Below are 22,813 nucleotides of genomic sequence, written 5' to 3' on the forward strand. Positions count from 1 at the left end.
TACTCAAACATTCCAATTAATAATCCATACAGAGGTCCGCTAAACTAAATCCTGCATGGAACCAACATTTAACGAGTCTGAGAGAAAGATTAATGGAATATGTCCCCTATATTCTGACTTTTTGTCAAGATAGGACTGTTGGCCCCAAATCATAGTTGTCAAGGCGTCGCCGCCTAGGCATCGAGGCGCCTTTCTCTCGCCTTGATTTCTGGTGTTGGCTTGGTCTAGGCGATGCCTTGTCACCTTGTTGGTGTCGCCTTGGTTTTTAGCCCCCTCGCTTGGTTCGCCCAGACGCCTTAACACCTATGACCCAAAATAATTTTTCCCTCCCCCCCCCCCCTCTTCAATAAAAGTAGTTCTATTGTTTAAAATAGCTAGAATAGAAAGACTAGTATAGCATCGACAGGCCAAAGCCAGAGGGCCCTGAAGCTGAAGGACACAAACTTAGGACATTTCCATCTACAATTTGTCATCTACTAACTGTAACTCCCACTTACTTGGTTTAATGATCGCAGGAATTTTTGAACCCACACTTAAACTACTCAATGGGCTTTTTACCTTTTGATAGATGGACATCATAAGCTAACAGATGCAAGTTGCTTACGAACTTCTGATAGTATGGAAGTGGATCTCCTTGGACTCTTTTATGGGTGGCAGACGGCAAGGAAAGAATCAATCGAGTTGAGAAGCATATGGACTACCAACAAGCGACTATATGATCTACTTACTTTTCCTTTTTCTCTCCCCATCCCGTGGACTTCGATAAGTGCTTATTGTGACTTAATAGACCAATTCCTGAACTCTTCTAAGGTAGGTGCATATAATTTAACTCTAACACCCCACAAACAATGCTCGGGTAGGATCACTTAGGTTTGTACTTTGTCTTGCTTTTTAATATAATTTTCTTTTTATCGAAAAAAAACAACTCAACCTGATCAGTAAAGATGGGGGATTGCGCATATCACACATCATGTGTTTAGGAAATTCTACAACTGTATCACAAAATGCAAATGGGCTTCTCAATTGATGAATCCGTGCTCCAATGCATGGAGAAAAGACGGTAAAATTATACCACAAGGGATGTTCCAAATATATATTTTGACAAGGAGCCTGCATAAGCATGGAATCCAGGGTGGTAGACTTGGGAGACTGGGTGGGGTGAGAACCATCACAAGCCATCCAGATCACAAGCATCACTCTAGGAACGGGATGCTGACGCATTCAGAGCCATTACCTTGCATTGCTCATTCATGGCCAGCAGCTGAGCCTCTTTCTTGTCAAGTAGTGCACTCAGCCTGACATTTTCCTCCATAAGTTTCTGCACCTCAGCCTCTTTCCGCATCTTCTCACTCTCCAAGTGAGTGGTCTTAGCAACTAGCCTGTATGCAGACAAACATCTCTCAAAAGGGAAAATGGGACGCAAAGCTCAATATAGAATAAGTATCTGCCAATGTTACTTTTGGACATCATCAACTACTACTTTTTTTCATTTGAACAGTAGCATGCTTCATAGTGTGCCAAAACTAAACATGAACCAACCATTAGCCACAACACAATCTAATCAAACTTCACATCAAAATCTTGGGTTGGCATGAGATGGAATGGGACAAAGTTGGATCGCAATTAATAATTTCTATCAATGTAATTTAGGAGCTCGATCATCTACTCAAACATTCCAATTAATAATCCATACAGAGGCCCGCTAAACTAAATCCCGCATGGAACCAACATTTAACGAGTCTGAGAGAAAGATTAATGGAATATGTCCCCTATATTCTGACTTTTTGTCAAGATAGGACTGTTGGCCCCAAATCATAGTTGTCAAGGCGTCGCCGCCTAGGCGTCCAGGCGCCTTTCTCTCGCCTTGATTTCTGGTGTTGGCTTGGTCTAGGCGATGCCTTGTCACCTTGTTGGTGTCGCCTTGGTTTTTAGCCCCCTCGCTTGGTTCGCCTAGACGCCTTAACACCTATGACCCAAAATAACTTTTCCCTCCCCCCCCCCCCCTCTTCAATAAAAGCAGTTCTATTGTTTAAAATAGCTAGAATAGAAAGACTAGTATAGCATCGACAGGCCAAAGCCAGAGGGCCCTGAAGCTGAAGGACACAAACTTAGGACATTTCCATCTACAATTTGTCATCTACTAACTGTAACTCCCACTTACTTGGTTTAATGATCGCAGGAATTTTTGAACCCACACTTAAACTACTCAATGGGCTTTTTACCTTTTGATAGATGGACATCATATGCTAACAGATGCAGGTTTCTTACGAACTTCTGATAGTATGGAAGTGGATCTCCTTGGACTCTTTCATGGGTGACAGACGGCAAGGAAAGAATCAATCGAGTTGAGAAGCATATGGACTACCAACAAGTGACTATATGATCTACTTACTTTTCCTTTTTCTCTCCCCATCCCGTGGACTTCGATAAGTGCTTATTGTGACTTAATAGACCAATTCCTGAACTCTTCTAAGGTAGGTGTATATAATTTAACTCTAACACCCCACAAACAATGCTCGGGTAGGATCACTTAGGTTTGTACTTTGTCTTGCTTTTTAATATATTTTTCTTTTTATCGAAAAAAAAACAACTCAACCTGATCAGTAAAGATGGGGGATTGCGCATATCACACATCATGTGTTTAGGAAATTCTACAACTGTATCACAAAATGCAAATGGGCTTCTCAATTGATGAATCCGTGCTCCAATGCATGGAGAAAAGACTGTAAAATTATACCACAAGGGATGTTCCAAATATATATTTTGACAAGGAGCCTGCATAGGCATGGAATCCAGGGTGGTAGACTTGGGAGACTGGGTGGGGTGAGAACCATCACAAGCCATCCAGATCACAAGCATCACTCTACGAACGGGATGCCGACGCATTCAGAGCTATTACCTTGCATTGCTCATTCATGACCAGCAACTGAGCCTCTTTCTTGTCAAGTAGTGCACTCAGCCTGACATTTTCCTCCATAAGTTTCTGCACCTCAGCCTCTTTCCGCATCTTCTCACTCTCCAAGTGAGTGGTCTTAGCAACTAGCCTGTATGCAGACAAACATCTCTCAAAAGGGAAAATGGGACGCAAAGCTCAATATAGAATAAGTATCTGCCAATGTTACTTTTGGACATCATCAACTACTACTTTTTTTCATTTGAACAGTAGCATGCTTCATAGTGTGCCAAAACTAAACATGAACCAACCATTAGCCACAACACAATCTAATCAAACTTCACATCAAAATCTTGGGTTGGCATGAGATGGAATGGGACAAAGTTGGATCCCAATTAATAATTTCTATCAATGTAATTTAGGAGCTCGATCATCTACTCAAACATTCCAATTAATAATCCATACAGAGGTCCGCTAAACTAAATCCTGCATGGAACCAACATTTAACGAGTTTGAGAGAAAGATTAATGGAATATGTCCCCTATATTCTGACTTTTTGTCAAGATAGGACTGTTGGCCCCAAATCATAGTTGTCAAGGCATCGCCGCCTAGGCGTCCAGGCGCCTTTCTCTCGCCTTGATTTCTGGTGTTGGCTTGGTCGCCTAGGCGATGCCTTGTCACCTTGTTGGTGTCGCTTTGGTTTTTAGCCCCCTCGCTTGGTTCGCCTAGACGCCTTAACACCTATAACCCAAAATAATTTTTCCCTCCCCCCTCTCTTCAATAAAAGCAGTTTTATTGTTTAAAATAGCTAGAATAGAAAGACTAGTATAGCAACGACAGGCCAAAGCCAGAGGGCCCTGAAGCTGAAGGACACAAAGTTAGAACATAGAGACATAGTCACACAACACACAACAGGTTGTAGACTTTACTAAGGTCATGCACCTGTACCCCTATTTATACCCCAAGTAGATCGGGTAAAGGCTTAGAGAGTTGAGTTTGGGTGTATATCATAAAACCATATTTAATCCAGATATTGGCAGACCAGTGCAGAATCCATACATCAAAGGAACGACCTGAGCTCCTGGTTGGGTGAGCCTCTAGAGATGATTTACTTGCTGGAAAATTTTGATAATAATCAGAGAACAAAACAGGGTTTGACAGAGAAGTCCTAGTACCACTGAGATTCTTAACCAGCAAGCTGGAAGTTAAGGTTTCTGAATAGAACTCAGAGAATGCTATCAGATTACTACAGAGCAATAATAATAATGATCAGATATGTAGTTTCAGATTAAACAGAGCAGTAAGCTATGAGATATGTCAACTAGAGGTTGGCTGAGGACAGTAGAGAGTGGAGCCAAGGTACTAAAACTCGGGTCTCGGTACCAACTCGGCCCTTGGAAAAACTGAGTTGAGTCTGGCGAGATCTCGCCGAGTTGGTGTATTTTTTTTATCAACTCAAAGCCTCAACTTGGTGGGTTTTAAACCTAGTTTGGGTCTGAAACTTGGTATTCAGTCTATTTTAGGCCATTTAAACACAATGACACTATCAGATTTTGCAAAAACAAAGTCCAAATATGAGTTTCAATTCGGACTATAGGTTGGCAGGCGATGACGTACTAAAATACCATACTCTACACATAATTTAGTAATAGAAAGCAAGCAAAACATTCAATTAATAGCTAAACAACTCAAATAAGAACTAGAAATGTTAAAGTGATACATCAAACTGTTTAACACTGTTACAACTATCATCACATAAAATGACTTTGAATCAAGTATTCAGTCCCCGCTAGTGTCACATAATCTTCCCATGACATAGTGTTGCTGTAATGTTGCATATAGTGCTCCACAACAAGCATATAAGAGTTCTATCAAGTTAGGTAAGTAAATACATAGTAGATGGGTCATTTCCATGGGTGACCAGAGATCTCGACCCGAGACCCGAGATCTCGCCGAGATATGTCGAGTTCTGTTGAGTTAGGTAAGTAAATACATAGTAGATGGGTCATTTCCATGGGTCAACCTGAGATCTTGACCCAAGATCCGAGATCTTGTATTATTTTGTATCGTATCCCATCTCGCCCCGATTTCTCAAAAAATCGAAAAACTCGTCGAGATCTCGCGAGTTCTCGAACTATGAGTGCAGCGGTAAAAAATAGCGGTTGGCTGGAAGATTGGTACAAAATAGGGGATCACAGAAAAAAGGGCATTGCAGTGCATAAGGCTCCTGCCACTGCTGCGTCTGGGGAGGACATAATGTACGCAGCCTTACCCCTGCTTTCACAGAGATGTTGTTGCAGACTCGAACCCATGACCACTTCGTCACAATAAAGCAACCTTACCGTTGCACCAAGGCCTGCCCTCTAAAAGAGGGATTGATCTGTTGAATTTGGTAGAATAAAGTAGAAGAAATAATGAAAGAAAGTGGAAAAGAATCCCGGAGTCCCTTGGAATCCACCTGAGCTGGGCTCCTGGTCGCGTGAACCTCTGGAGATGATTTACTTGCTGGAAACTTTTGATAAATAATCAGAGAACAGAACAGGATTTGACAGAGAAGTCCTAGTACCGCTGGGATTCTTAACCTGCCAGCTGGAAGTTCAGGTTTCTGAATATAACTCCGAGTATCAGATTACTGAGAGCAACTAAAATAATGATCAGGTATGTAGTTTCAGATTAAACTGAGTAGTAACCTATAAGATATATCAACTAGAGGTTGGTTGGAAGGTTCGTAGAAAATAGGGGATCACAAGCTAGGAATAAAAGATGACTGAACTGTTGAATCTGGTAGAATAAAGACAATAATTAAAGTTAAGTGCACAGGAATCATCCAAGCAACCCACTCCATCCAGCAACACTATGAATCTCTCATGACAATACTGTTTAAAAAACCTATAACGATTATTTGTAAAATTCGTGGGTTAGGCTACAGGCCACTACATCTATAAATAGATTCGTCAAACTAACCGTCTAATAATCCTATAATGACTTGGAAAAGCCAAAACAGACTAGTGTTTGCAATCTTACTCCAAATAGGACTCTAAAAGCATAGCATAAACTGAAAGATAACCACAGACTTCCTAATAACTCTCGGACTTGACTGCAAACTTCTAAGTTCTAACAAAGAAAAGAATAAGGTGAGCGTGTGAGACTTGGTAGTAAGCAAAGGAATGTATTTAGTAGTTACTTTATTGTACTGTGTACTAATTACTAAATAGTAAATACAAATTCAAGACATGTTTGAACTTTGAAATGAAAACAGATTCAATACTTCAGAGATGCTGCCTTGAGTTTCAGTAGAAAAGTTGCAGTGGAAGGTAGACAAAAGTCAGACCCTGGTAGGTCCACTACTGCCTACTAGCATTACATTTATAAATTATAACTTTCTTCATATACCTATAAATATTCCTAATATTCTATATTTGTATTGCAGCCAACTGGTGGGTGCTATATGGCTCAAGTGCACCTAACCTGGGAAGGATAACAATCAGGGTGCTCTCACAAACTTGTTCATCGTGCGATCACAACTAGAGTACATTTTCATTGATACACACTAAGAGGCGGAACCGATTGGGTCACAAACGACTGGAGCAACCAGTGTATGTGCACTTACAATATGAGACTAAGGATGAAGCACATACATGAAGAAATGGAAGAGAATTCTAAAGAACCAATTGAGCTTGCAGACATTTTCCAAGAGGACTCAGATGATGAAGAGGTCCCCTATACCAGTGGGTGAGGGATCGAGTTGAACCAATATTGGATCAAGCTGGGGGTAGGCCCGACCCCACCATAGCAAGTTCGAAGGGTACCGATGTGGATGACTATATGTCGGAAGAGGGGCATGTGCATGCAGAGTCGCCTCAACCTTTTCAGAATTTGGCTGGCCAGGTTGATGAGGAGGAACACAAGTCAGATGGGTCGCCATCTAATGATGGTGGTGGTGGAGGTGGTAATGCAAATTAATCATCAAATAGGGCTTGTTTGCTTAGGAATAAGTCTAGGGTTGGGTTACATACATGTTGAGCCTTTGATCCCATGGGTATTCTATGTAATAAGCCACTTTTATGGGCCTAAAACATGGGTAACTAGGTTGCATACGGGATTCCTTAGTTTTATTTTTATTTAATTAGTGGTCATGTGATCACTTAAATGATCATGTGTCTTAGTTAAGTGGTCATGTAACTATTTAAGTTGGGTTGGATTAGGACTCTATAAGTCCAGCCATGTTTTGAGTATATTTCCCTTGTTATTTCACTTTCTTAGTCAGTTTAGGTTACCTAATAGGTTGAGGATTGGGTTAGGCCTTTCCTTTTTAGTGCATGAGTCTATTTTTTAGTGTTTTATATAAAGTTGTTAGGGGGAAAGTATTTTACACGAATTTTGATATTATTGAAAAGCTTTTGCTGCTCTTCTTCTCCACTGAAGTTTTTTGTCTTGTGTTTGATAAAGGCTGGTGGGATCGGTGTTTGATCCGATTGACACCTGGCGGTGGGAAATCCAGGAGGTTCCTTGGTGAGATTGATGTTTGATCCAATCGACACCTTGCGGTTTGAAATCCGGGTGGTCCTTTTGAAGCTCTCCTTCAAGTTCTAAAAGATTCGATTTTTATTCAAGTTTCTCAATCAAACAAACTGCTGCCAAGGGAATTCTAAAACAACAGTGACTTTGATTCATCCCAACGCTAACCTTCCTTCTTCTAATCCTCTAAACCACCAAACCCTAGCATCCCTTCCATTTCTGAACATCATCCCCATAACCCAAATTCTAGACCAAACCAGCCATTAAAATACCGCCATTTGGATCGAATTTCCCTCTCACCCTAAAGAGAACTTGATCCAAACCCCTGCCCCAATTTCTGATCCTAAACCCTAGATTCCATCATTATTCTCTTTTTAAAAACCCCAAACCCTAACCCTAAATTGCTGCAATTCCATTCCAGCTCACTTCCAACCATTAAAACCATAGTTATCAAGCATAGTTGTCAAGGCGGTGGAGAGGTGCCTAAGCACTTAGGCAACAAGGCGCCCACCTTGACGCCCTCAAGTGTTATTTTTTATTTCCCCCCTTTTCTAACATTAGCTAGTGTGCTACAATATATACCTTATATCATAAAAAATCAACATTAAGCCTCCTCAAGTCATCAAAAATCAACATTAAGTCACCTCAAGTCATCAAATATCAACATTAAGTCACATCAAGTCATCAAAAATAACATTAAGTCACATCAAGTCATCAAAAATTAATATTAAGCCACTTCAAATCATCAAAAATCAGCATAAAACTAGAAGATAGCAGAACTAAAGAAGCAAGCTATTGGAAGTTTGAAACAATCAAAACATACATTTGGTTTATACTAGTCTCACATTTGGTTTATAGTGTTCTTAGAAAGTATAATCTTATCTATAAGTAATTAAATTGCTCTTGATTTAGAGAGATGTTTTTGTTCTCCAGGAAGTTTGACTAGTCAAATGAATTTATTTTTACATGAAACTTTTTGTATTAATTAGAGCACAAAACCAGCTTTCCAACAAATCCAAAATTGCTTATATATCTGAGTTATATTGAAGAAAGTTATGTTCTGGTCAAACCTTATTTGGTCTGTGCGAAAACTGTCAAAATCGCTCTAAATGAAAATATTTTTTTATATGTCAAAACAAATGAATATTTTACCGCACTTTTGGTTTTTAGCAATGTTTTACCATATTAAGATTTATAGATTTTTTAAATTTGAGAAAAACCCCAGCATTTGAAAGTTGAAAATTTCACCTACTGTCAAAAACCAGTCTTTATCCTTTTGGAATTTGATTTTTAACAATTTTTTATTAGATTCAAATAGGGGTGTATTTGCTTTTTTATGAATAATATCTTAAGTAAATGTTTTTGGGATAAATAAGGACCAATACTGGGTTCGATACCAATAAAAACCAATGCACGACGCCTTGCAATAAGGCGACGCCTTGACAACTATGGTTATCAAGGTGGCAAGGCGACCATGGCATTGGAGAGGGTCTAAAATCAAGGCGGCAAGGTGCCCGCCTAGGCGCCCAAGGCAACTAAGGAGCTTGGACGCCTAGGCAACGCCTTGATAACTATGATTAAAACTTAACAAGACCTTCACTAATAGACTCTCCTACATCAACTTGACATAACCCTAATTTCAACAAAACACCTATTTTAGCCTACCCGAATTACCCTGTTCATAGAAGATCCTGGTTGATTGGCTCCTAGTTGGTCCTCCACCAATCTAGGACTACATTAGGTGGTAATGATGATGGTGCAGAAGTGGTGTCAAGCCGAGTCAACCAGTGATGAAGATGCTGGTTAAATTCCTCCTAGGAAAGAGGTTGATTAGAAGTGTTGTCATCAGATGAAGTCTGATTAGCCCGTGATGTGGTAGAGCGTCCTTAGCCACGTCCTCGGGTATCATTGGGACGCCTATGAAGCTTCCAACATTTTTCTCGAGTATGTCGTTCCTTGCCACAATAATCACACTTTATTGGTAGGCGACCTACAGTAGACCGATCACCTGTAGGGCGAGAAGGAACCCCACAAGATGGTTGTTGATTGTGCCATAGCATAGGCCCATTCAAGAGTATGGACGGGATCACGATTCAAGACAGTAGCGCGAATTTGATCGTACTCCATATTGAGGCCAACAAGAAAATCAAATACTCGGAGACCTTCTTCCCACTTCTTGAAGGCAGTAGCATCACCATCACAAACAGCAATAAAAGGCCCATAAAAACCATAAAAATTGAGTTGTTGCCACATGCCTCGCAGTTTAGAATAATATTGAGAGAGGGATAATTCTTGCTGTTTTGTGGCATGTATCTGCTGACGGAGCTCATAACACTGGGTCATAATACCAACCTGAGAATAAGTGTCCTTGGCTGTCTTCCAAATCTTGGCAGTAGTGTCGAGAAGGAGATAGCCACTAGCAATATCAGGATCCGTAGAGTTGATGAGATAGGACATCACAAGAAAGTTTGATGTCATCCATTTATCTTGGGCAAGACCAACAGCAGCAGGCATAGTAGCGGTTCCGGTGATGTAACCAGAAAGACCATGGGAACCAATAACCAAAAAACAGGATCTCGACCACATAAAATAATTGCTCCCATTTAATTTGATGGTGTTAGCAGGAAATGGAAGGAAGTCATGCTGAGTTGCTCCTTCAGGTCCAGTACTAGAGGCGGTGGAGATATCTAAATCTGCCATAACTGCTGGTGAAGGAAGACCAACTCACAAGATCAACCATCAAAAAAGGGATCCCAAAAAGATCATCAAAAAATCCAAAGGAATTAGGGTTTTAAAACATGTCACACAAGATGGAGGCCCTTGGTGGGAGTCAACTCACCACCAATGGGAAAAGAAAGGAGCTGGCAGCAGCTGGAGGCGATAACGGCAAGAGGCAAAGGAGGCAGGAGGTGTTGGCAGAAAAAAAATGAGAGGGGCAGGAGGCACTGGCTAGCGGCACTAAGAGAGAAGTTGTGTGTGTGTGTGTGTGTGTGTGTGAGAGAGAGAGAGAGAGAGGGTGAGAGAGGGCTGTGCTAGGGCTTCGAGAAGGGCATTAGGGTTGGAATCCCGAAGTGGATCCCAACTCTGATACCATGTAGAGAATGTGAATAATGACTTGTGTGTAATTGATCACAGCCCCTCTTTATTTATAATAGATGGAAGAACATTCTAGAATAGGTACAAGGACAATAATACCCCTAGGAAAGAAATACCCTTGAACCCATATTACAAGAGTCATGTTCCATACCAATGCTAAAGGAGATTGGGAAGACTTAAAGGAAAGCTTTTCTCAAGAAAATAATATGACTCACATCTGTGACCTGTATAAGAAAATTTTCAACCTCAAGCAGGGTGAAAAATCTGTTAACGAGTATAACAGTGCGTTTAAAAGAATGTGGGAGGAACCCAATGTATATCAACCTCTCACCACTGATCTGGAATTGTTGAAGATACACTGAGCTGAGTTTCAGGTTGCAAAGTTCTTGGCTGGTTTGAATCCTGATTACAATTTGTTAAGAGCCAGTAGAAAAGATGAGTTCCTTCAATGAGACCTTTTCTCGTATTCAGCGTATTGTCTCCCTCTCTCACAGTCTCACACCAGAGCCAATTCACACCTCCTCTTCTAAGGAAGAGTTCTGTTTTTGTTGCACACCAGAGTTGTTGTGGTTGTAATGGTGGACATGGTTGAGGCTTTCCAGAGAGAGGCCATGGTTCAAAGGAGGATGTGGACGTGGACCTGGTATAGATGGACATAGTGGACAACAGATAACTAAACATTTTAAGGTTGACTGTCACTTTGTGAGCGATGCAGTGATGAGGAAACTTACTTCTACTCCATTTGTCACTTCTGGGAATCAGCTAGGTTGATGCAGATCCGGGGTTTGAAAACCCGGCTCGGATCGCTTGTGGACCCACCCAATTATTACACGGCTTAAAAATTGAAAAGAATGGCAGTTCTATAAATTTCTTACAATACCAAGAAGAATGGCAATGCTGTAATTTAATTAAATAGAAGCGAATCACTGGGAGAACAAAGACCAAAGGACATAAAGGGGTTTATAATTATTACCTAGGGACAAACTAGGAATGAACTCAAATAAAGGGATAAAACATACTAAAGGAAAAAGGATGGGGGGCATAAATGGAAACCCAAGTCAAAATAAATAAAGGGGGAGAGGAATCGTGGGAAGAAGTCTACCATCTTCAACCTTGCTACTACTTCTCCAGCAATAAACCAGGTCCATAGTAGTAACAAGATCTTCCTCTATAGAACTGGGATTGCCTTCGGGTTTCAAATCAAATATCGCAACACAAGGTTCTTTCGATTCCCACAAACAACGACTCGAAACAGCAACTCAAAGACTCACAGTATTGAACTGAAACAGTAACCGGTGGAAAGATGAGAACCAGACTCAAGTTATGGTTATATACCATGAGAGGGTTCAGATTCCAGCACTTTGGTCGCCTAGGGAAAGGGATTTCTCACTCCAGGTTTCAGAAGAGAAAGAGTACGAGAGAGATAGAGCTCTTATCACTGGTTTCACAAATCGCTGAACAGGGGCTCACACGAGCAGTCAAACCACAAGGGATTTCAATCAAATGAATTAATTCATTCTTCAAAATCTGAAATTAAATGACGATTACAAGAGTATTTAAAGATAACAATTAAAGATTCCTAATTAAACTCTAAAACTGAAATTAACCTTAACTGTAATAGGATACATAACTGAAATAAAATCCCGAATAAACTCTACCACTAACAAGCCTATTAAAACTAAAACAGAAAATTACATAATAAACTCAACTAATAAAACCCTAATAAATAAATAATTTAAATATCCTACTGAACCCAAAGACCCAATTGAACCCGGTTCGTCTTCATATGGGTCCCCAACGGGTTTAGCCCAGTCCAAGGAATTGCTCCTGCATCATGGTGATATGCCACTAAGGTCTAGTTTCATCCAACTTTTCTCGAGGGTTGTTCCAAGCTCGGCATGGGGTCATGTATATGCTCCAGCTTGAGGGGGAGTGTAAAATGGTTTGGTACTATATTAGTTCTACCGCAAGGGTGTTTTGGCCTTTTGGGTATATCGTTATTGTTTAAATGGTTCTTTATGTAACATCTAGTCACTAGGCACACTCATTCTCTTTCTCTAGGGGTATTATGTTATATACTATCTAGTCACTACATTATTGTAAATCTTTAGAGATTATGTTATATTATTGTAATATGGTATATGGTATGGTAATATGGGTGTAATATGGGTACAGAGGCAGTTCAGTCTTTTTAGTCATTCTATTTGTGACCCTACTTCATATAATTATAAATCAAGGGGGCTAGTGTCATTAAAGACCATAATTTCCCAAATCCCAACATGGTATCAGAGCTGAGATCCACCTTGGGATTACCAAAGACTCTCTCTCTAAGTTTTGGAGTTTCTGGAAGAACGTCTGGGTGGTTCCACGTAATTTGGACTTCATTTGCTCCCATGTTCCAATAGGTTCCTTACCTTTCAACCACCTATCTGCTTGAATCTTGTCCCACCAGATTGCGGCATGTCCCTTTAGACGAGTAGCAGCAAACTTTACCCTTTTCTGATCTGCTCTCTCTCTCTCTCTCTCCCGCCATACCCTAACACCACCGCCACTTCCTCTCTCCTCTCTTCTCTTTCCGCCTCCACACAACACCGCCACCTCTCACTGCCTCTCCTATCACCGCCGGAAACACCGCCACCACCACCGCCTCTCGCCTTCTCCTAGCGCCGCCGCCTCTGTCTCTCTCTCTCTCTCTCACGGTTCCTCTCTTGCAACCGTGAGTCTTTTCTCACCCTTGGTGGTGATTTTTTCTATCCCACCAATAGCCTTTTCTTGATCCCTATGGTTTGAACTTGATCTGCTAGTTTATTCTCAGATCTTTTTTTTGGTTGTTCATGCCACCTTTTTCCCTTTCTTGTGGCATGCTTCGGTGATTTCTTTCAACTTCTTTGTTTGAGCAGTTGTTTTTTGCCATTATTTGTCTCCGATGGAGGGACTTGATACATCAACAACTTCAACCATATCTCCTATTTTGGATGAAGGAAACAATCGCCATGACTTTCCTACCATTCCTGTGTGCTCTGTCTGACTTGATGAGAGCAATTATTTGACATGGTCAGACTCTTGATTCCTTTCTATCAGCTCGCGTGTTTTTCTAAGTATCTCACAGGCGATTTGGAGAAGCCTACAACTGTCGATGCTACTCAAGATAGGTGGTGCTCTGAAAACTCTCTTGTTATGCCTTCCTGCTGAATTCGATGCAACCCCATATTGCTCGGGGGTATCTTTTACTTGATACTGCTACTCAGATCTGGCAAGCTGCAAAAGAAACCTATTCTCAGGTTGGAAATGCTGCCCTGGTATGAGTTGAAACAGAAAATCAGTGGCACCAAGCAGAGGGAGTTGACCCTCTCTCAGTACTATTCAGAGTTACGAGGTATGTGGCAAGAACTTGATTTTTATGAGGATTATCATCCCATTTGCCCTGGTGATGCTTCTGCTTTTAAGAAATGGGAAGACAAGTTTCGTGTCTATGAGTTCTTGCTGGCCTGAACATCGAATTTGATCTGATTAGGTCTCATGTCCTGAATTGTGAACCTTTTCCCACTTTTGCCCAGGCCTATTCTTTGATTCAGTCTGAGGATAGTCAGCGTGTTGCCATGTTGCAGCCAAATTTCCAAGAAAGGTCTACCCTATTTTCTGGTTCTCCATCTCGTGGGGGAGGTTCTTCCAATCGATCTGGTGATCGCAGCCAACCTATGAAGGAGGTTCTGAAGTGTAACTATTGTGGGAAGGAATGCCATACCAAAGGTCATTGTTGGAAGCTTCATGGACATCCCGAGTTTGGTACCGGCCATGGGCATGGTGGTTTTACTGGAGACCGTGGTTGTGGTACTCCATCTCTTGCCCATCAGACCGAGGCTAATACTGAGGGTTCTACAGGTCCTACCAACTCACCTTTTTCTCAGGAACAACTCTCTATGTTGCGCCATATGATGACCCAGCTTTCCACTCCGTCTGCTGCACCGGCTGCCTCTTTGCCAACCCACTGCCCATTCAGGTATTTATTATGATAATCCTAGTGCCTCGATGGTATCCATTCCTTGGATAATCGATTCATGTGCCACGGACCCTATGACTCGTTCTCCCAGTCACTTTTCCCAACATTCTCCTTTGTTAGGTAAGGACAAAGTTCGCATTGCCGATGGTTCTCTCTCTTCTCTTTCTGGGAAGGGATTTGTTCAAGTTTCTAATTTCTCCTTATCTTCTATTTTACATGTTCCATTTTTTCCTACTAATCTCCTTTCCATTAGTAGTATTACTCAAGCTTTGAACTATAAAGTAACTTTTTTTCCCTCTTTCTGTGTTTTTCAGGACATGGTGACGGGGGCAATGATTGGCAGTGGTAAGATGCGTGGTGGTCTCTACATTCTGGACAGTGGTTCTTCTCCTCAGGCTCATCACATGGACTCCTTTGCTTTGACCGAGTTACACTTATGGCACCTACGGTTGGGACATCCTCCGTTGGGCACTTTATCTACTGTTTTTTTCCTATTTTATTTTCTAAATGTAACCCAAACCAGTTTTTTTGTCATGCTTGCACTTTTGCAAAGCAAACTAGAACTAGTTATCCTAGTTTGGGAAATAAAAGTTTAGTTCCTTTCTCTTTGATTCACTCTGATGGGGCCTTGCCCGTTGTGTCTCTGTTTCTGGTTACCGTTGGTTTGTCTCTTTTATTGACTGTCATTCTCGCCTTACCATTGCATATTTGATGCGTCAGAAGAGTGAGGTCTTTGATTGTTTTAAGCGGTTCCATGCATTAGTAAAAACCCAGTATGATGCTCGGATTCAGATTCAACGCTCTGATAATGGGAAGGAAAACATGGAAGGTTCATTTCAAACCTACCTTGTGGACTTGGGCATTATCCATCATACTAGCTGTGTTGATACACGAGCCTAGAATGGGGTCGTTGAGCACAAGAATTGTCATCTCCTGGAGGTGGCCCATTCTATTATGTTCGAGATGCATTTGTCGGCCCAATACTGGAGTGAGGCCGTTCTTTCTGTTGCTTATTTGATCAATCGGATGCCGTCTCCCATTTTGGCTTCCCACTACCCTCTTAAGGCTCTTACTGGATCCTCTTCCTTTATTGTGCCTCCGAAGACCTTTGGTTGTGTTTGCTTTGCTCGGAACCATCACATGCATGGGAAACCTGATCCTCAAGGTCTTCAGTGCATCTTTCTTGATTATTCAGCTACCCAGAAGGGGTACAAGTGTTACCACCCTCTTTCTTGTCGAATGTTGGTGAATGGATGTTGTGTTTCATAAGACAGAAGCTTATTATCCTGTGATGGCACCTATTTAGGGGGAGTCTGCTGCTTTACGTGAAGATGTGCCACTGGTTGCTCCTCTTGACGCAAGACGGCCGTTGGTTGAGATGGGGATGACAAATAGTGTACCTAAGCCTCCCATTCAAGGGGAGCCAAGATTGATCAGAATTTTCTCACGGAAGAACTTAAAAAAAAACACTCCACCTCAAATCGATACCACCACCACTGCACCACTCCAATTAGTGCCCTCTGATCCAAAGTCCACATCTTTACTTGGTAATATCTCTCCTCCTAGTAATCCTGCTGAACCTATTTCTTCTCCAACTTATGATGCTTTTCTTGATCTACCTATTGTTGTTCGCAAAGGAACTAGGACTTGCACGCAACATCCCATTTCTTATGTGGTGTCATATGAATCCCTGTCTCCTTCATATCAGACTTTTATCTCTTCTTTGTCTTCTGTGTCTATTCCTTCGAATTGGTAAAAGGCTATTGCAGACTCTAGATGGAAGGAGGCTATGCTTGAAGAAATGCGAGCACTTGGGAAAAATGACACATGGGATCTGGTTTCTCTTCCTCCCACTAAAAGACTTGTAGGCTGCAAGTGGGTATTTATCGTTAAACAACATGTTGATGAGACTGTAGATCGGTACAAGGCTAGATTGGTTGCCAGAGGTTTTACTCAGATGTATGGCATAGACTACTAGGAGACCTTTGCTCCTATTGCCAAAAAGAACACCATCCGTGTTATCATGTCATGTGCAGTGAATTTTGGATGGGAGATGTAGCAACTTGATGTCAAGAATGCCTTCCTCCACGGGGAGCTTCAAGAAGAGGTATATACGGATGTTCGTCCTAGGTTCTCTTCTCCACAGACTACTGAGAAGGTGTGTAAGTTAAAGAAGGCACTATATGGGTTAAAGCAATCACCACGGGCTTTGTATGGTCGATTTTATAGAGCTATGGTGTCAGTGGGATACAAGCAGAGCAATGCTGATCACACCCTATTTGATAAACGGGTTGGTGATCACCTTACCATTCTAATTGTATATGTTGATGACATAGTTGTTACTGGGAATGATCCTACTGAGATAGCTACTTTGAAGACCTTCCTAGGCAAGGAACTTGAGATCAAAGACCTAGGGAGATTAAAATATTTTCTTGGCATTGAGGTGGCTCAATCTACTAAAGGTATTTCTTTCTCAACGAAAATACACTCTAGATCTACTCTCGAAGACTGGTATGCTAGGCTACAAACCTACAGATACTCCTCTTGAGGCTAATTCTCATTTGAAAGCCAAGGATGGTGAACTGGTTGATAAAGGGAGATACAAACGTTTGGTCGGACGTCTCAATTATTTGTCCCATACTAGGCCGGACATAGCCTTTGTTGTGAGCTTGGTGAGCCAGTACAAGCACGACCCTTATGTTTCTCATATGGAGGTTGTCTTTCGGATTCTTAGGTACCTGAAGTCGGCCCCAAGGAAGGGCATTCTTTTTTCACCTCATGATCACATGCGTGTAGAGGCCTTTACTGATGCAGACTGGGCCGGTTCACCAGATGACAGGAGATTAATATCTGGATATTGCACTCTTGTTGGCGGCAACCTTGTTACCTGGCGGAGTAAAAACGCAAACTATAGGGGCTCGATCTAGTACAGAAGTAGAACTTCGTGCTATAGCACATGGTGTTTGTGAGTTGCTATGGCTTCAAGGTCTCCATAGCGACTTGAGTCTCCCTGTTCGTGTTCCTATGATGTTATACTGTGAGAACAAGTCTGCGATCAGCATAGCTCATAATCCAGTTCAGCATGATCACACCAAACATGTTGAGATTGATCGTCACTTCATTAAGGAAAAGCTGGAGATGTGTCTTATCTGTACTCCTTTTGTGAAGTCTAGTGAGCAGTTAACAGATTTTCTCACAAAGGGGCTTAGCAATAAAATGTTTCATCCTATTTTGTGCAAGTTGGGCATGTGTGATATCTATGCTCCAACTTGAGGGGGAGTAATGTAATATGGTATATGGTATGGTAATATGGGTGTTATAAGGTACAAGGACAGTTCAGTCTTTTTAGTCATTCTATTTGTAACCCTACTTCAAATCATTATAAATAAAGGGGGCTAGTGTCATTAAAGACACAAGTCATAATTTCCCAAATCCCAACATATATAATCTACCCTAGTGCTCACGGTTCTCGAGTCTTTTTCTTTTCTAAGACTTGCGGCACACTATTCTCCTTTTTCACTTCTTCTTCTCTTCTCCCTCTCTTTCGTAGGACTGGTTACCTGCTATGGTGTTGTCACAGTCTATGATTTGCATCAGAATCCCCAAAATCTCAACCAAAGAAGCTCAACAAAGCATGCACTTTACAACTTATTTGAATAATTCACGTGTCAGTATTCCACAAGAACATGACAGTGTGTCATGTGGACATTTAAATCTATAGATTAAATGTTAAAATGTGTCATCTTATTGGCTCCCAAGTTTTTTCCATTTTTGGATTATTTTTCACATTGTAAACAACCTCTTCTGCGAAGCAGGGGGTAAGACTGCATACATTTGCCCCTCCCAGACTCTGGAGTAGCGGGAGCCTTGTGCACAGGGATGCTTTTATTATTCACATTGTTTTCAGTGTTTCCCTAGCGCTTCTAAATTTCATCGCATGAAGAAGTCATATTGCTAATACTTAACAAAATAGTTCAAAAAAGAAAAGAAAAAAATGTCATCTTGCCAACAAACATCAGTATCACAGAAAGATAATACTGCCAGTAAACAGAGAGCTTCACCCATGCAAGTCACTTCCAGAATCAAATGAGTGTGAGTGTGCCACATGCATGCATAAGAGCAGACAAAAAACCAAGTACATATATAAGAAAAGACAAGCAAGCAATCACAAATTTAGCCCAAATAGACAACAAGGGGAGGGGGGGGGGAGAGGAACAAAAAGCCTCCTGTTCATTTTCTGCAGCTCGAAATGAAGTGAGGTGACATATAAAACAGGCATTAACAGGAAATGAAAGTGACACACCTCTCAAAAAGCCTCTCAATTGTTTGAAATTGCTTCTCTGATGAAAGAAGTGTCTCCCGCACGCTGATAAGACTACTGACATAGGATTTCAGTGACTCAAAATCCTGCTTCACACGAAAAAGCTCCTGCTCATTTTCTGCAGCTCGTTGCCTTTGTCTAGATGTTTCTTGAACCATATCTTCCACCTTTTGCCGCATATCATTTAAAATACAATTTGTACCTAGCGCAAACCTTTCCATCTCCTCTACCTTCACTGACATGCTTTCAATTTGAAGAGCCTTCTTTTTAATCTCTTCCTGACCTAAAGTAACCTTTTCTTTCTGAATTGCTGTTTCAGTTTCAGCCATGATAACCCGCTTCACAAGAGCTTCCATTATGTCTGTAACCATTCTTACAGACTTAAGCATTTCACCAATATAAGCTCCATCATGTTCATCAACCGATCCATGCCTGCTACTGATTACCGTCCAAGTTTCCTCATCTGCGCAATCAAAGGAAGAAAGATCCACATCCTTCGACCAGTCAGACAATGGTGTACCATTTTTGTCAACAAGACCTACCCCTTCTTGATGTCTGATCCCACATGAAGTATGAGCTAAACGTGGAACAGACATGATTCTTGCTTTTGATTTCAAGTACGTAAGCAGCGTCGATGTAGTTTTAACCCTTCGCCAAAGAACTTCTAGTTCCTTTTTTGCATCTTCCTCAGAGTCCACAAAAGCTTTTACCTCTGTAAGCTTTGCCTGTAAGGCATCCACCTGAGACTGTCTTTGCTCCATCTCCTCCTTCCACATGATGTTTTTTTTATTTAGCTGAGACTTCAGTGACTGAAGGTCTAAGTCTTCCTCCATTTTCGCTGCCATCACCTACTCTCGGTTATGAGGAGGAATTGTACCTGAGATGAAACTCTGAACCTTTGAACAAATTATACTGGATGATGTTATACACTTATACACACTTATAGACAGAAAAAAATGAAGAAGAAACATTCTAATTGAAAAATAAAATGAAAAAGGAAACATGTTTGAGCAGTCATCTATACTAATGCTAGCTGAGAAGAATCCGTGGGAAAGAAAAGTCCACTAAACAGGCTAAACCATTGAACAATTTGATTGAGTTGGGCTTAGCAAAAGTTTCAAGCTTAATTTAGATCATGAGTCTAGAGAGATCCAGTGAGGGCCTTCATCAGTTATGCTTGGGTGATGCCTTGCTAACAATATTTAATGTTGCTTATATTTTCCCCAAATAATAAAGGGATCTCAAACTATAGCATTAGCTTCAAAGAGTATACCGTAAATGACCTGGTATCAAGTTCTTTGCTGAGAAATACAGAAGGGAGACTCCAGTTTGCTTTAGCCTCCAAAAACAGGGAAAGGAGTGAAGAAGCCGTTCTATCGACTCTTTTCAAAGTAGACCTTAGATATATACTATAGAGCTCAAAACAAAGTAGGCTCACAGACAGGAAATTTTCATGGTATAGTCCTCAACTATACCAAATATAGTAGGAAGTGCAATGCTCGAGTGAGAAAGCAGTTCAACGTGCAGCTCAGTTGATTGCTCTCACTTCAGACATGAAGTAAATGATCAGTCAAACTCGCTCACCAAAGGGAGAGGGTTTATTCCAGCATGTAAGAAGCAGCTCTTCATAAATAAAACACCAAATGAATTTAGTGCTTTGCGTAGTTTACAGATCTCAGGAAACACACTCAAGTATTTAGAGAAGGGATTCAAAGCCCACAGAACTATTATAAATCTGAAACTTTATATAACAGGGAACTAATTTGGTGTCATGACACCAAGATGTGATATTTAACATGGCAACTTTAGAGAAGATGAAATTGATGCCAGACTATTGTCAGCATATGTCCTCACACGAAAGCACCTGTCTCTGACATGGAAATCTTTCTAGAAATGAAATACACTTCCAAGTTATTTCCAATACAGAACAAAATAATCAGTATTTAGGAGCCTTAGCACAAATTAGTACAAATGATGGTGTAGGATTTTCTTTGGTCACAAGATTCTTAATAACCCTCATGACAGAGGAAAGATCTTCAGATACACTTCAGAGCTTGGACAGATAAGATTTTCAGGACTTGAACAAGTGAATAACCTCCTTATGTGTGCAATCAGCAGACCGTGGCAACAAGCAAAATAACTACTCCGTTTTAATAATAAAGATGACTTCAGATTGCTCAAAGACAACGCTAGAATCTGGTTTAGATTTTTTTTCATGGGGATGGAGTACAGAGGCTCTTTAAAAAAAATGATAAGGGTAGATAAAAAGAAATACATTATCATAATCTAGTGTGTAGGAGGAAAATGAGCCCTCCTATCTCAGATATTCCATCTTCTGAAGTCCCTAAGCCCTCTCTATTAAACCCACTTCCACGCTTATTAACATCCTAACAGAATTTTTCCCTTGATTGATATTCTCAAGTTACCCTTATAAACCCAGTTATGAAAACCGCAATTATGCGCCAACCAATAAAACAACTAACTCCAATTTAAAAGAGTTCCCGCAATCTGGAGAATTTAGCAACAATTACAGAACCATGAACAGACCGTAACTGATCAGTTCAACTACGAGAAGTAAAACGCAATAAATGGGATAAGGAAACCTAATTCCATCTAATTAAGTACAAACGGGATGTATAGCGTTTGGTATTAGTAAGTTAAGCATTTAAAAATCCTAGTAACCTAAACTCCAAGTCTCTACCCAACCTGATACGCTAAAACAAACAACAGATAAACCCTAAACTGATTTATTAAAAAAAAAACGACGAAATACAGATAATAGATAACCAAGATGCGAAAAATCGTTCTTCTCTCAATCAAAACCTACCAAACAAGCAGCCCAGGTACACAAAATTATCTAGAAACACACGTTATAAAGTAAAACCAAAGACGAACATTGGCAAAATAAGATTAAATCGGAAAAGGAAAAAAATTTTGCTTCATTAAGAAGATTAAAAAGGTTGGATTTTGATCGCGGGATTACAGCTTTGAATCGAAGAAACCTTTGAAGGGTTTTGACTGCAGAGGCTATGATATTCATCCAACACGCGTTCTGATTCAGGAGGAACAAGCGAAACGAAAAACAATAGGTTGGTTCCTCGCCTTTTGTCGTATTATGTCATTGGCTTTTTTTTTTTTTTTTTTAAATTATGTCATTGGCGTTGTTAAAAAAAGTTTCTCAGTGACTCAGTGTTGTATTTCCACTGCACAAGGTGTTCTGACGTTTACGTACTAAATCTGAATAACGTTTTTTTTTTTTTTTTTTGATTAATGAATAATGGGATTTTAACCATCAGATCTAATTGGGCATCGTATATAATACCAGTATTTACCGTGTATCCAATTGGTTGGGTCGGATCCAGGGTCCAGGCCAATGTGGATTGGCCCAAGAGGCTCACTTTTTTTTTTTTGTTGTCAAATGCGAAAATTTTATTAAAAGAAATCGGCAACAGAGAAACTCTGACCGATAGGAAGATTTACAAGGACAGGAGGTGGGTTAGACCACCAAAAGCGAGACAAACCAAACCTAGAAGCCCCCATAGCAAGGTAATGAGCTCCTTTAACACAGTCTCGGGAAACATGCAAAAAAGACACAAAAGAAAAGGTAGTACAAAGAGCTAAAATATCATCAACTACTAACTGTGATGCCCAATCCAAAGTGGCTGGCGATCTCTGAAGCGCAAGGACAACTGGGAGGCAATCAGAACAAATCTGCAACTGAGGTAGCTGAAGGCTGCTGGCCAGAAACAGCACCACGGATGGCTAAAGCCTCTACCATAGAAGCAGAACATCCAAAAGATGGGCAACAGCAAGCTACCATAAAGCCTCCTAAAGAATCAACCAGATTAACTGCACGTCTGCCTTTAGAAGAGCTGGCAGACCACGCACCGTCAGTAATAGCACAAGGACAATGCAAAGGCATGCTCAGAGGAGGGCAAGGATCAACCAAAGGTACATTTGGCGGTAAGTGAGGAGACTGCAATCC

General features: G+C 40.8%; 1 protein-coding gene across 3 annotated transcripts; it reads right to left on the reverse strand.

Annotated features, from left to right (window-relative positions):
* Nucleotides 1-961: 961 nt before the first annotated feature.
* LOC122662000 lies at nucleotides 962-21,937 on the reverse strand. Of its 3 annotated transcripts, none has more exons than XM_043857538.1 (3): nucleotides 21,812-21,937; nucleotides 18,811-19,705; nucleotides 962-1,379 (listed from the first exon to the last, which is right to left on the reverse strand). In XM_043857538.1, exons 2-3 carry the CDS (start codon nucleotides 19,671-19,673, stop codon nucleotides 1,199-1,201), a joined length of 1,044 nt encoding a protein of 347 aa, XP_043713473.1. In that variant the 5' UTR covers nucleotides 19,674-19,705; nucleotides 21,812-21,937; the 3' UTR covers nucleotides 962-1,198. The 3 variants fall into 3 exon arrangements, with proteins under 3 accessions (XP_043713473.1, XP_043713471.1, XP_043713472.1); XM_043857536.1 differs by lacking the exon at nucleotides 962-1,379 and adding an exon at nucleotides 2,663-3,044; XM_043857537.1 differs by lacking the exon at nucleotides 962-1,379 and adding an exon at nucleotides 2,663-3,044 and having other exon boundaries at nucleotides 21,831-21,900.
* Nucleotides 21,938-22,813: the final 876 nt, after the last annotated feature.

The sequence above is a fragment of the Telopea speciosissima genome, chromosome 5, assembly GCF_018873765.1.
Source record: "Telopea speciosissima isolate NSW1024214 ecotype Mountain lineage chromosome 5, Tspe_v1, whole genome shotgun sequence".
Classification (NCBI taxonomy): Eukaryota; Viridiplantae; Streptophyta; class Magnoliopsida; order Proteales; family Proteaceae; genus Telopea; species Telopea speciosissima.

Excerpts from the sequence above, each read along its gene's own strand:
- LOC122662000 (XM_043857538.1), bottom strand. The coding sequence starts at position 19,673 with ATGGCAGCGAAAATGGAGGAAGACTTAGACCTTCAGTCACTGAAGTCT. Across the intron at positions 1,380-18,810 it reads ATTGAGAGGCTTTTTGAGAG|GCTAGTTGCTAAGACCACTC; the intron begins GTGTGTCACTTT and ends GTCTGCATACAG.